The sequence below is a fragment of the Thamnophis elegans genome, chromosome Z, assembly GCF_009769535.1.
Source record: "Thamnophis elegans isolate rThaEle1 chromosome Z, rThaEle1.pri, whole genome shotgun sequence".
NCBI lineage: Eukaryota > Metazoa > Chordata > Lepidosauria > Squamata > Colubridae > Thamnophis > Thamnophis elegans.
The window spans coordinates 65,627,074-65,641,450 of record NC_045558.1 but is presented as its reverse complement, the minus strand read 5'-3'; the positions used below and the strand labels follow the sequence as shown (position 1 = coordinate 65,641,450).

The 14,377-nt window shown below is 45.4% G+C and overlaps 1 protein-coding gene across 2 annotated transcripts in view; it reads right to left on the bottom strand.

Moving 5' to 3' along the window:
* Positions 1-14,377, bottom strand: part of AVL9 (AVL9 cell migration associated) — a 159,791-nt gene that overhangs the window by 55,671 nt on the left and 89,743 nt on the right. For both annotated transcript variants that reach the window (XM_032235109.1, XM_032235108.1), the window contains 2 exons: positions 13,416-13,485; positions 5,072-5,619 (listed from right to left, as the gene is read on the bottom strand). In XM_032235109.1, the coding sequence (XP_032091000.1) occupies positions 5,072-5,619; positions 13,416-13,485 (618 nt within the window). The remainder of the gene's footprint in view (positions 1-5,071; positions 5,620-13,415; positions 13,486-14,377) is intronic.

Here is a 14,377-nt window from a genome sequence, read left to right as displayed (position 1 = left end):
AGTGGGTATGTTATATGGTTCTCAAGCCAAAGTCCGTACTGTTTGTACTGCCAAATTCCAACAATTGCTTACTTATAATTGAATTTACACGCCATGTTCTTTAGTGTTGCTTCTGGGAATTGATACTGTCAACCTGACGATGTAACTGAAGGCGCCGGAAGCACACACATAAGATGTGGTTCTGGAACCCACCAAACATCTTGCCTTTCAGGCCAATAAAATGAATGAGCAGAGCCTCGTGGATGAATAAATATTACCAACACATCATTTTTTTCGATTGAAATTTCCACTATGTTGTCCATCTACCATTTTTTGTCATAAATGCATAAACATAAAAAACAGGAAATATGTCAGTCAACTTTAAATTTGGATCGATGGTATTGGACATATTGGATCATGTAATTTGAAATTTTGCTGATAGAAATCAAATTTGAATCAACTGGAACAAACTGATGATGATCTCTTGTGCCAGCTATGGGGTCAAACAAATGATTATATCTCCACATGTATTGCATCGACAAATGTAACGCTTTGACCAATGATCATTGAGGATGAGGGTGCATGTTCACAAAAAATTTCATCAAAATTCTTGATGGTCAAGCAGGACACTTTTCTGAAATCAGACCACTTATCGTGGAATGATCTGATTTCCTTGAGGGCCAGATTAGCATTGTAGTTCTCTGTGGGTGGGGGGTGGGGAGCAGGGAGGGAGATGTGACGGACACCTCCTGCAACACTTTACCAGCCAAAACAGGCATGGGGGGATGCACGTCCACCACACGCCTCATTTTTGGCTTCCCTGGCCTCCAGTAGCACTCTGCTGGTCAAAAATGGGCTGCATGGAATTGTAATTTAATAAATTTATATGCCGCCCAATCCCGTAGGACTCTGGGCGGCTTACAAAAACAAGATAAAGAGTTAAAAAATGGGGAGAGATGAAAACAAATTTAAAAGCAACGCACCATACACTCAATCTTGGTGGGGCCGGACCTCATTCGTGAGGTCAACAGCCCCAGGCCTGCCGGAATAGCCAGGTTTTAGTGGCTTTTTGGAAGGCCGAGAGAGTGGGAAGGGTCTGGATCTCTATGGGTAGATCGTTCCACAGGGCTGGAGCAGCTACAGACAAGCCCCCCCCCCCGAGGGGTCACCAGCCGGCATTGTCCTGTTGATGGCACCCGGAGAAGGCCCAACATGTGAGATCTTATCGGCCGTTGGGAGGTATATGGCAGGAGGCGGTCTCACAGATATCCAGGTTCTAGGCCATGTAGGGCTTTAAAGGTGATGACCAGCACCTTGAAGTGCGTTTGGAGACCGATAGGAAGCCAGTGCAGCTCGTGGAGGATAGGTGTAACATGGATACACCCGATATCACTCGCGCGGCTGCATTCTGGACCAACTGTAGTCTCCGAACACTTTCAGGGGCAGCCCCATGTAGAGTGCATTACAGTAATCAAGCCTTGAGGTGACGAGGGCATGAGTGACCACTCGAAGTGCCTCCCGGTCCAGGTAGGGCTGCAACTGGTGCACCAGACAAACCTGCGCAAAAGCCCCCCTGGTCACAGCCGACAGATGATGTTCTAACATCAGCTGAGAATTCAGGAGGACACCCAAGTTGCAGACCCTCTCTGAGGGGTGTACAATTTCACCCCCCTGGCTAAGGGATGGAATATCTGGACTATCCTTGGGGGGCAACATCAATAGCCACTCGGTCTTGTCTGGATTGAGTGCAAGCTTATTCGCTCCCATCCAGACCTTGACAGCCTCCAGGCACTGGCACATCACTTCCACCACTTCGCTGAGTTGGCAAGGGGCGGACAGATACAACTGGGTATCATCCGCATATTGATGGTATTTAATCCTGTGCCGGTGTATGATCTCACCCAGTGGCTTCATGTAGATATTAAATAGGAGGGGGGACAGGACCGAGCCCTGCGGCAACCCATATTTAAGGGGCCTAGGGGTTGACCTCTGTCCTCCAACCAACACCGACTATGACCTGTCCGAGAGGGTAGGAGGAGAACCACCGTAAAACGGTGCCTCTCACTCCCACCTCCCACAGCCGTCGCAGAAGGATACCATGGTCGATGGTATCGAAGGCTGCTGAGAGGTCAAGAAGCACCAGGATAGAAGAATGTCCTCTATCCCTGGCCTGCCAGAGATCATTGGTCAGCGCGACCAAAGCAGTTTCGGTGCAGTAACCAGGCCTGAAACCCAACTGAAAGGGATCTAGATAGTCTGCTTCATCCAAGGTCCGTCGGAGTTGAAAGGCCACCATCTACAAAAGGGAGGTTGGAGACTGGACGGTACTTTTTGAGGATAGCTGGGTCCAGAGAAGGCTTCTTAAGGAGGGGTCTCACCACCTCATCCTTCAGAGGTTGCAGGAAAGATCCCTCCTGAAGAGAGGTGTTAACAATCCTCTGGAGCCAGCCTCGTGTTACCTCCCTGCTGGTCGAGACCAGCCAGGAGGGACACGGGTCCAGTATGCAGGTGGAGGCACTCACCGCTCCCATGGCCTTGCCCACTTCCTCAGGAGTGACAAGCTGGAACTCGCTCCAAGAAATCCGATCAAGGCCCTCCCTTGGCATCTCTGCTGGTACTGTCCAAGTGGAGTCTAGGTCCATCCGCATCTGAGCGACTTTGTCCAACAGAAACTGAACAAATTCCTCAGCTCTTCCCTGTAAGGGTTCTCCCGCATCCCTTCCTTTCAGGAGGGAGCGGGTTATCCTAAACAGGGCGGCTGGGCGAGATTCTGCGAACGCAATAAGAGCGGAAAAATGAGTACATTTTGCTGCCCGTATTGCCACTAAATAAGTCCTGATAAAGGCTCTTAGTTGTGTTCAGTCAGATTCGGAGTTACTAGCCCTCCAACGTCGCTCTAGGCATCTCTTTTGGCGCTGTGGAACTCCTGGAGTTCCACAGTAAACCAAGGAGCCCTCCTGGATCCACTGCCGCGGAGAGGCCGCAAAGTCGCAATCCGGTTTAGTGCCTCAGCCGCCGCTGTATTCCAAGCAGCGACCAAGGACTCTGCCGGCTTGTGGGCAAGGGAGTCAGGTATCTCTCCAAGTGCCGTCTGAAATCCCACAGGGTCCATCAGGCGCCAGGGGCAGAACCACTTAATCGGTTCCCCCTCTCTGCAGTGGGGGAGTAGTGTCCAAAAATCAAGCCTCAGTAGGAAGTGATCTGACCATGACAAGGGCGAGATCTCTATGCCCTTCAGTTCCAGATCACGACTCCACTGCCCCGAGAGAAACACGAGGTCGAGTGCGTGTCCCGCTGTATGAGTCGGACCCTGAATTACCTGGGTCAAGTCCATGGTTGTCATGGAAGCCATGAACTCCTGCGCCCCATCCGAGCGTTCGCCAAGAGATGTCAGGTTGAAGTCCCCCAGTACTATCAGTCTGGGGAATTCAACCGCCAGTCCAGCTACTGACTCAAGGAACACAGGCAGGGATGTTGTAACGCAACTGGGAGGTAGGTACATTAGAAACAAGCCCACTTGACCCCCTAGGTCCAGCTTCACCAAAAGGGACTCACACCCGACAGTCTCCGGAGCAGGGATCCCACGAGGGATTAATGACTCTCGGATGATGGCAGCCACTCCCCCACCCCTTTCTCTGGTGTCGTGGTTGGTGGAGCACCTGAAACCCTTCTGGACACATTTCTGAGAGGGGGACTCCTCCCTCGTGGCCCAGCCAAGTTTCAGTAATACATGCCAGGTCTGCCCCCTCGTCTAATATTAAGTCCCAGACGAGGGGAGCTTTATGAATCACAGACCTGGCATTTAACAACAGCAACCTGAGACCAGGGCCCTGACATCTCCTACCACCTGGTTCTTGAGTTGAGTTATCAGGGTCGGAAGGAGGGATCGCTGTGACGTAGCGAACCCTCCTTCCCCGGTAATGGCTAGCCCTGTAACTCCCGTCGTATCTGCCTCTCCCAAACGTAACTGGGATGCTCCGGCCCGTCCCCATCACCATAGACCCCTCCTCCCCTCCCACGGCCCCCATTCTCCCGGCAGGCCATTCAAACCATGCACTCTGGGATGAGAGGCAGATCCGGGCCCCCATCCACTTCTGCTTCTGCACTCAGTGGAGGGGGTTCCAAGCCGCGCTCTCAGTCCCCTCATATATACCAAACAGCCATTCTCCACATGCATACCCCACTACAATATTAAAACATATAGGTACAATAAAAACAGGGTATAAAAATTAAGTTAATTAAAAAGTGGGATCATTCATCTACATACATACCACAAACATTCCACATACCAAAAGGGTTCGCGCAGATATTAATAATTGTGCAGGTAACTCTTGAAGTTCGAGATAGCTGAGCACCAACGGTGGTATACAGGAGAGTGTCTCTTTTCCCCCCCCCCTCCTGAATACTTGGAAAGGTATAACAGAAGGGTCCAAAGTTCGGGGTGGCCGAGGCAGATTGAAGAAGAGTGGGGGGGGGGGTTACATCAGTTGGAAAAACATTAAGTCCCCACCCATATTTCCGCCATCTTCCATCGCTCCTTCCGCTGAACAAATGCACCAAGGAGCAAACTGTAGGTGTTACCGTCAAGTCAGAGGGCCTCCACACTCGCTGTAAGTGCCCCCACCCATCCAAAGTCCATGGCGCCGTAATAAGATGAGTGGGTGCTATCCGAGATGGTACCCCAGGGGCAGTGGCGGGTGGCAATGGTCGAAGCATATGGGGCTGAGACGAGTGGCCTATTTGGCCTCCCTGGCTTCCAGTAGCACTCTGCCAGCCAAAAATGGACCACACGAAGGCCCCACGAGGTCCCTGCATGCCTCCAGCAGTGCTCTGCCAACAAAAACGGGCTGCGTGGGGGCCTTGGGGACCCATTTTGGCCAGCAGAGGCACTGCATGCCGGCTCCATGGGCTGGATTTAAGCACCCCATGAGCCAGATCCAGCCTGCAGGCCTTGAGTTTGACACCCCTGTTCCAAACCATTCCTTCTTACACATAAGCTGGCCTATCCTCTGTGTATTCTCTTATTCCTGACAAATGTTAAAAACAGCACTTGGTAACCAAAGTTTATCCCCCTTTATACTATAAGAATTACCTTAGTGAAGACAGCTAATGGCATACCATACTGATCTTCTTCCAAACCAGAAATAAGTCCAGGTACAAAGGCTGTGTGTCCTGTATTAGGTTGAGGCTGAACAGTAATTGGAACACTTTTGGAAATAACTGACTCCTTCAGAAGAAATTCAGTCTGTCCTGCTACTGAAGTAATTTCACATTCTCCTTCTTTCAAGTTAGGGTCCTCAAGGGGATTAGGATCTAAGGTTTCCCAGTCACCTTCAGAAGATTCTGCAGAAGTGTGTAAAGAAGGTTTCAAGTATTGTTCATGATCCTGGCAGACATGAAATTCACTGGATTGATGCTCAATTTGAAATAAAGGTACATCTGCTCTCTGAGTATCTCTTTCTTGGTTTCTTGACAATTTTTTGCCTTCTCCAACTGTATCAAAATTAGCATTTGAAAGTGCCAGAGCAGAAAAAGAAACACAGTAACTGGAAGTAGGTGACACTTCTTGTCCAACTTCCTCTGATGTGCTTCTTCTTGGTCGGTACTGTGAGCAATCCATTAAACCATGTTCTATCATACCTGGAATTTATTTAAAAAATTATAAATGAGATTAATAGATTCTATATAGGAGCAATTACCAATTTATATTGGAAACTATGCAAAGATGAAAACTACAGTTAATTGCAAATATACAACACATCCGTGATTCTTTCTAGTCTTTCAGAAAGTTATTTTTCAATGAAGTACCATATTTTTGGAGTGTAATATGCAGCTTAGTTTTTGGGGAGGAAAACCCGGGGGGGGGGGAGAATTCTGTCTATCAGCTATTCATTTTTATTCCCATAACACCAGAAAAGCAAGCAAACACAATAGTATAATAAAACAACACTTTTTGCCACTTTTTTTCTTTCCCCAGGTGGCCAGGAAAACTCTTAATAAGCTTAACTAGATGTCTGGGCTTTCAGCCAAAAGCACTTCACACCTGTAAAAATGTAACAAAGCTGAATCAACAAACTAGCCCAGCGCTTGCCTGAAGGAAACCATTGAGAAAACTCAGATAGCCCATAGGAAAAATCTCTGCCTTGTCCTTAAAGGGACTATCCCCAAAAGAACAGAAATCACTTAGTCACAGGAACTCTCTGCCTTGCCCTTGAGAGGATTATCTCCCAAAAATAGAAACTGGACAAAAGAAAGGCAGTCTTCAAATCTTTCATCCTCAGCTTCTCCCAGCTGGAATAAACCAGGAAATTTTTCCAACAGTATGCTGCAGTAAAAATATTCAAAGCTTTTTTTCAGCTCTAATGAGGTGCTAACGGGTGAAGCAATCTTCTGATCTTCAATGAACTCGTTAGCACCTCATTAGGGCTGAAAAAACGCTTCCAAAAAGCTACATTCAGAGTATAAGATGCACCCAAAATTTTAGTTTCTTTTAGGTGGGGGGGAGGTGTTATACTCCAAAAACATGGTAAGTAATTATTGGTGTAATTGAGTAGGTATAGCAGAGTTTGGAAATAATTTTAATGAAGCAACATAAGAATTGTTGTAAGAGTAATCCTTTATTTCTAATTTTCTTCTCCAAAATTTGTAAATTTTGCAGTTTTCTTTTAACAACCAAAATATTTTGTGGACAGAGTGATGACTGGGTCAATACATTTTTACACAACTCTAACAATGATACTTTGATTACATATACATAATTTTTGTCTTCTGACGTGTAACTTAATAAAATTATTATGGGTACAAAACATTATTTTATATATCAATTTATACAATACTATTTTCCCAATTTATACTCGCCCTATACTATTTGGGGTTCTTCCACATTGATCTCTCTATCTTTAAACAATACTTTTCTATCTTAATGCTCCTTTAGTGGTTTCTCCAAAAATATATTTAAGCATCAATTTCATGTTACAATAAACTTATTGTATGTTCATTGACCCCTATAATATCACCAGTATTTTAGAATTTTAAATATTACTCATATTTCACCAAATTTATATCTCAGTTTTCTGTAATCACCAATAAAACCATTTATTAATGAAAAATCAATCCCAAAGTTATGTCTCTAAATCCGCTGAATTGTAATCCTTAAAGCTATCAATTCCAGTATGTTTTGCTGGCTATTAATCATATCAATATATTTAAATATGCCTAATCACAGTCTTCCTTTATTATCCTCTCAGTATTACAAAATATTATATCTCTATCCATCATCTCTCAGCCTTTTTTGAATTTCATCTTTTATTGATTTTTTGGTAATTCTTTTATATTTCTTTCTTGGTATCCTATATTTCTTTCTAGCATTTTTACATAATCTGAATGTTCCTTCCTTCTTGCTCCTTATCTCCTTCTGCTGCATCATTTGGATGCCTATCCATAATCTTTTTCTAATTTTTGAGAGGATTTCTTCTCCCCTGTGATGATTTGGCATAAAGTAAAGGCAGACAGCAAGGAGCTTGAACTAGAGGCTTGTGTTTATTCAGCAGCAGCCATCTTAAAACTACCTTCTGCCCCAGATGACATCATTAAAAAAGTTAACTGTTTCCTAATCTTTTTAAAGAGCTAGGCATAACAATTGAACTTGAAATATAGCATAAAACACACACATCATTACATCTCTCTTCTTAAGTATAAAACATCTAAGATGATACCAAGTGTTTCCATATTTTTGGTTTAATAGCTCGACCATAGCGAGAGAAAGTTACCGCTGTCTGATCATCAGTAAAATTGCTGTCAGGTTGTGAGTCAGTCCCAGCATTGTCACATGCTGATATGCTTACATTATCCTTGGCGTTCTCGGTAGGCTGTATATCCGTGTTCAGTAATTCTGTGCCATCATGCGCTTGTGCCTCATTTTCCTTGTTGTTTTCTTTTTCCAATGCAGTATCAGCAGCAGTGTCTGGACGAAGATGACACTTGTTTCTTCTCAATTGCTGTCCACGCTTGGTTTCAACTACATAAGACTTTGGTGAATTGCCTTCTCTGACAATTTGAGCAGGTTCCCATGTTCTCCCAGTGACTCTGTGTCTCACAGCTTGCCCGGCACACAGTGAAGGAAGAGGCTTGGTAGATTTATCAAAATACAGTTTTTGCTTTCTCATGTTTATGTTCCTCTGAGCTGTTACCCACTCATGTGTGATGGAACAAGGCTGCAAGTTATGTGGAGCAATAGGCACTGTAGTCCTCAGTGTTCTCTCTATTAGCAGCTGTGCCGGTAGGCATAAACTTTCAATGGGTGTTGCACAATAGTTTAATAGGTCTAAATACACATCGTGCCCTGATGATTGTGCTTTCTGTATAATGGACTTGGCTATGCCAACATACTTCTCTGCTAGGCCATTGGCCTGTGGGTGATAAGGGCTTGTGGGTTTGTGCTTGATTCCCCATTCACGGAGGAAGCACTGGAATTCAGCACATGAGAATTGTGGCCCATTGTCAGACACAAGTTTCAAGACAATTCTTTCAAGACATGAAGTGTGTGAAGAACTTGTTCTTCACACACTCCATGTCTTGAAAGTATTGTCTTGAAAGCCCATATGACTGTTGACGCTTTTAGACTTCCCAACTCCACTAGTTCAAAGTATTTGCTGTAGTAGTCTACTATCATCAGGTAATGGATGACTTCAAAATGAAAAATATATGTAGCCAATCTCTGCCACACCCGTGAAGGAGCATTCCACGGTGAAAGAGGTTCTTTCACATTGTTTTTTTGAAATGTCTGGCAGCTGTCACACTTCTTTACAAGTGTTTCAATATCAGAATCCAGATGAGGCCAGTAGACCACCTCCCGTGCTCTGCGCTTACACAGAGTAATGCCCAAATGTCCCTGATGAATTTGTTCCATTATTTCTGCCTGCTGTGACTTAGGAATAAGAATACGGTCACCCATTATATGATATCCTCATGAATGGATAGTTCATCTTTCACAGGCCAGAATTCCTGCAGCTCAGGATACAACTTCTTGCGTTTTTCTGGCCAGCCATTGCACATGACACGAGTTAATTTCTCTAGTACTTTGTCCCGTTTGGTGTCTTGTCTTATTTTCTCCAGCCATGTCCCTTATTTTCTCTAAAATCTGATATTGGCATGTTCACTAGTACTGTATGTACCTGCTCTTCCAACTCGAGTTCATCCCTGGCTTCATGTCCTTCTGGAAACACCCTTGACAGGCAATATGCCATTGGAATTTCCTTCCCAGGCTTATACTTCACTGTGAGATCATACTACTGTAATTTCATAACCATTCGCTGCAAGTGTAGAGGTGTAGAAGCTAGCGTTTTTTGTAGTATGTACTCCAACAGCTTGTGGTCAGTTTCTACAACTACTGGGTGACCGACCATATATGTACTGGTGAAATTTCTCACATCCATTCACAATGACCGGAATCTCTTTCTCAATTTGAGCATAATTAGCTTGTGTCGTGGTCAGTGCACTTGAAGCATATGCCACAGGATGTCCTTGTTGAGTCAATACAGCACCTAGCCCAAATTGGGATGCATCCACTTGAAGCACGGTGTCAACATTTGCGTCAAAGTATTTCAGTATTGGCCCGGGATGTTTAGTGATCAGTTTCTTCACTTTGTCAAAAGTCTTTTCCATGTTTGCATCCTAACACCAAATAGCATCCTTCTGAAGCAATGCACATAGCGGTGCTGTCTGTTGAGCGAGGCCCTGAGAGAATTTGGATAGATAGTTGAAAATGTCCAATGATGTCTCCAGTTCCTTTCTGGAAGCTGGGGCCTTCATGTTAAGAACTGCTGTAATCTTCTTTGGATCAGGCTTCAAACCCTCTTTGGTTAGTAGGTGTCCAAAATATGTTACTTCTCCTACACTAATTTGCATTTTATTTGGATTGAGTTTAAAATTTCTCTCACAACATCGATTGAGCAAAGCACTAAGGTTTCTGTTATGCTCTACTTGATCCTTTCCATAGACCAACAAATCAGCGACTATTACTTCAATACCCTATAGACCAGCAATCAGTTCGTTTGATTTCTTTTGAAATATCTCCTGTGCCAATGCTATGCCGAAGGGTACCCTTGTGAAGCGCCATCGACCCACAGGGGAGTTGAAAGTAGTGAGGTAACTGCTAGCTTCATCAAGACGCAATTGCCAGTAACCAGACTGGGCATCTAATACACTGAACACTGTTGCTCCTACTAGCTTGTGTGCTATGTCCTCCATGGTGGGGAGTTTGTAGTGTTCTCTCATTATTACTTTTTCAAATCACGTGGGTTGATGCATATGCAAATTGCACCTGTGTTCTTCTCCTCCACCACATAGAACTGACCAATTCCGATGGTTCCATGACCTTCTTTACTACTCCCAACTTCTCCATCCTAGTGAGTTCCTGTCTAACTTTATCCACAAGAGTTAGAGGTATTTTCCTTGGGGCATAGATGGCAGGCTGTGCACCCTCTTTTATACCTATGTAGCTTATGCCTGAGAGACACCCCAGACCCTTGAATAGCTCACAGTACTCATGTTTAATGTCAGCTTTCCTCAGACCTCTATGTCCACCATCCACAGTCATTATGATCTTCACAAGTACAATCTCTTTACTTGTTTTGAGACCTAGCACGGCTGGGGCTTGCATTTCTATCACAAACAATTGTAAAACCCTTTCAGATCCTTGTAGGCGCATTTTACATGACAGTGACCCATTACTTTCAGCTTTTCCCACCATATCCCATTAATTCCGGTAGGTCCAGAATCTATAAGGGAAATTCATTCCTGAGATGTTCCAGATATATGTGGCTTGGCACAAAATTTACTTGTCCTCCAGTATCTATTTTGAATGTAATTGGAGTTTTGTTGGCCCCTATCTGTAATGTTACATTGGCTTCATCTGCAGACTGATGTGCTTTCTATATCGCTGCAAGATATATCGGGGAGCAGTCCAGGTCTGACCCTGCATTGTCATCATTGTCCTCTATGGGATGTACAACCCATGTTTGTGGCCTTCCGGTTTGTGAAAACAGTTTACACACCTTGGCAAAGTATCCTCTTTTCTTGCATTTGTTGCATATTTGCAGGACAGACACTGATTTTGTGGTGCATATTTCCACAATATCCACAAGCTGCTTCTCTGTTACTTGTTCCAGAGCCATAGGTGCCTTTTGTTCCTTCCTCAGAGGGAGGCTGCTCACAGCATCAATTGGCTGGAGCTGAGGGCAGCTCGCCTCGCACTGCGAAGGTTCTCCGCACTCGTAAAAGGGGCTCATGTACTGTTAATGACAGACAATGTGGCGACCAAAGCACATATAAACTGGCAGGGGGGCACTCGATCAAAGGCCCTCATGCTCGAGGCGGAAGCTCTGGCCAGGTGGGCGGAGCGTCATCTGGCTTCTCTTAGTGCAGATCACATCTCCGGCATCAGCAACCGGGAAGCAGACTGGCTGAGCCGCCAACGCATCGACCACTCGGAGTGGCGCCTGCACCCAGACCTGATCCAGCAGATCGTGAGGAGATTCGGCAAACTGCAAGTAGACCTGTTTGCCTCACACAACAACACACATCTCCCACGCTTCTTCAGTCGCTATCACTCGCCCCTGGGAACAAACGCACTGAGGTCAGTGTGGCCTCACGAACTACTGTATGCCTTCCCTCCACTTCCGCTCATTCCCCAGGAACAAGCTCCTGGCAGAAAAGGCAGATCTCATCCTGGTGGCTCCCTTCTGGCCCAGAAGGCCCTGGTACGCAGACCTGGTCAGTCTCTCAGTTCAGAGACCGTGGCAAATCCCTCAGGACCAATCTCCCTCAGCCAGGGGGCCATCAGCCATCCGGAGCCCCAGTGGCTACAGCTAGCCGTTTGGCACTTGAGGGGGAACTCCTGAGGAAGCAGTTCTCTGACCAGGTCATTCGAACGATAGAGGCGTCCAGGAGGCCTTCTACTACTAGAATCTACTATGTCACCTGGACTGCATTGTCACAGTGGTGCAAGGCTAGAGACATAGAGGCCTCATCAGCCTCGATTCCTCAGACCCTAGACTTCTTGCAGGAGGGTCTCGATAAAAGTCTTGCTGTCAGCACCCTTAGACGTCAGGTTGCAGTGCTGTCCACTATCCTGGCTAGGGGTTCCTCTCGATCTCTGAGTCAACACCCTCAGATTAAGAGCTTTCTTAAGGGAGCTGCGAACATCAGCCCACCAGCTGTTCACCGGTATCCGTCATGGGACCTTCCATTCGTGCTTAAGGCTCTGACGAAAGCTCCATTTGAACCTTTGCGCACGACCAGTCTACGCCACCTTACCATCAAAACTGCCTTCCTGGTGGCTATTACGTCAGCACGCAGGGTATCTGAGCTGGCAGCTCTTTCTGTCAGGAAGGATCTGTGCGTGGTTCACCCGGACAGAGTAATTCTGAGACTTGATCCGTCCTTTACTCCAAAAATTAACTCTCTGTTTCACAGGACTCAAGAGATTATTTTGCCCAACTTCTGTCCCCATCCTTCTCACCCTAAGGCGCGTGAATAGCATAAGTTGGACGTGAGGCGAGCAGTGCGCACGTATGTAAAGAGAACAAAAGACTTCTGCCGTTCAGAGGCGTTCTTTGTCTCCTTTCTCCCTGCGTTCCTTGGCCACAAGGTCTCTTCACACACGGTGGGTCGTTGGCTACATGCTTGCATTAAGCAGGCATATGAACACCAAGGCAAGACGGCTCCGTGCCGGGTCACCGCACACTCCACTAAGAGCGCAGCAGCTTCTGCAGCCTGGGCGACCCAGTCATCTATTCTTGACATTTGCAGCGCGGCCACATGGGCCTCCCACACAGCCTTCATTAAAAACTATAGAATTGACATCTTTGCCTCAGCCGAAGCCTCCTTTGGGAGAAGAGTTTTACAAAGAGTAGCTGAAGTTCCAGAGGCTTCCCCACCCTGGGACTCAATAGCTTGGGCATGTCCCACTATTGGACTCTCCGAGCAGTGCACTGGAGAAAGACCATTGGCTTACCTGAACGGTCGTTCTTGGGGCACTGCGAGGAGAGTCCAAACCCGCCCGGGGTGTTTATTTCTCTTACACGATGTGACTGTATTGACTGTAACTGATTACAGGACTGTCTCCTTCATTTTCAAACTGAGCATGCAGAGGCAAAGGGAGGCGTGGTCAACAGAAAAACATCACTCAGTCCAAGGGCAGATAGGCTGTGTTAACCCACTATTGGACTCTCCAAGCAGTGCACTGGAGAAGCTGGGCATTACACATGGTTTTCGTCTACATTTACCTTTCCTGCCTATTCTTTCTTTTGAGGGGAGGGAGACCATTTAAAATTCAGAATGGATTTCAAGTAAATAAATTAAATTATTAAATTAAGAATGGCTATGAATTCAAGGGGCATTTTGATAAGAACACACACATACACATAAATACTAACCAGGAAATAGTGATAAGAGAGTCATTAATGCTCCCACTAGTCGATTAACTGGAGAGATATAAAACAGAACCTGAAAAGAAGCAGGGGGAAAAATAGATCAGTAGTATACGATCTGAAAAGAACCCAGAGTAAATAACTGAAGCAGTCAAACTACCCCCTTTAAAGCAGCAAGATATTTATATAGAATAGAATAAAATGAATGAGCTGGAAGGGACTTTGGAGGTCTTCTAGTCCAGCTCCCTACTCAATCAGGAGAACCTATACCACTTCAGATAAGTGACCATCTAGACTTTTCTTAAGAACATCCAGTGAAGAGATGCCCACAATTTCTGGAGGCAAGCTGTTCCACTAGTTAATTGTCTTCACTGTTAGGAAGTTTCTTCTTAATTCCAGGTTGCTTCTCTCTTTATTAGTCTCCAACCACATTGTTTCTTGTCTTGCTCTAGTGCCTTGGAGAATAATTTGAGCCCCTCTACTTTGTGGCAGCCCTTCAAATACTGGAATACTGCTGTAATGTCACCCCTAATTCTTTTTTTCTTTAGATTAACCAAACCCAAATCCTGCAACTATTCTTCATATGTTTTAGTCTTCAGACCTTTGATCATCTTAATAGCTCTTCTCTGAACTTTTTCCAAAGTCTCAACATCTTTTTTGTAGTATGGTGACCAAAATTGGTTGCAGTATTCCAGGTGTAGTCTTAGTAGGTTTTATAAAGCGGTACTAATACTTCATGTGATCTTGATTCTGTGACTCTGTTTATATAGTCCAGGATTGTATTAGCCATTTTGGTGGCTGCTGCACACTACTGGATCATATTCAGTGATCATCCACTAGCACTTTAAGGTCCCTCTCATAGTTTTGAGCCAGGTCACACCTAATCTGTAGTTTTACCTTTTATTTTCCTGCCTATATGTAAACCTTGGTTTTTCTCCACATTGAAATTCATATCAAATAACTGTCTC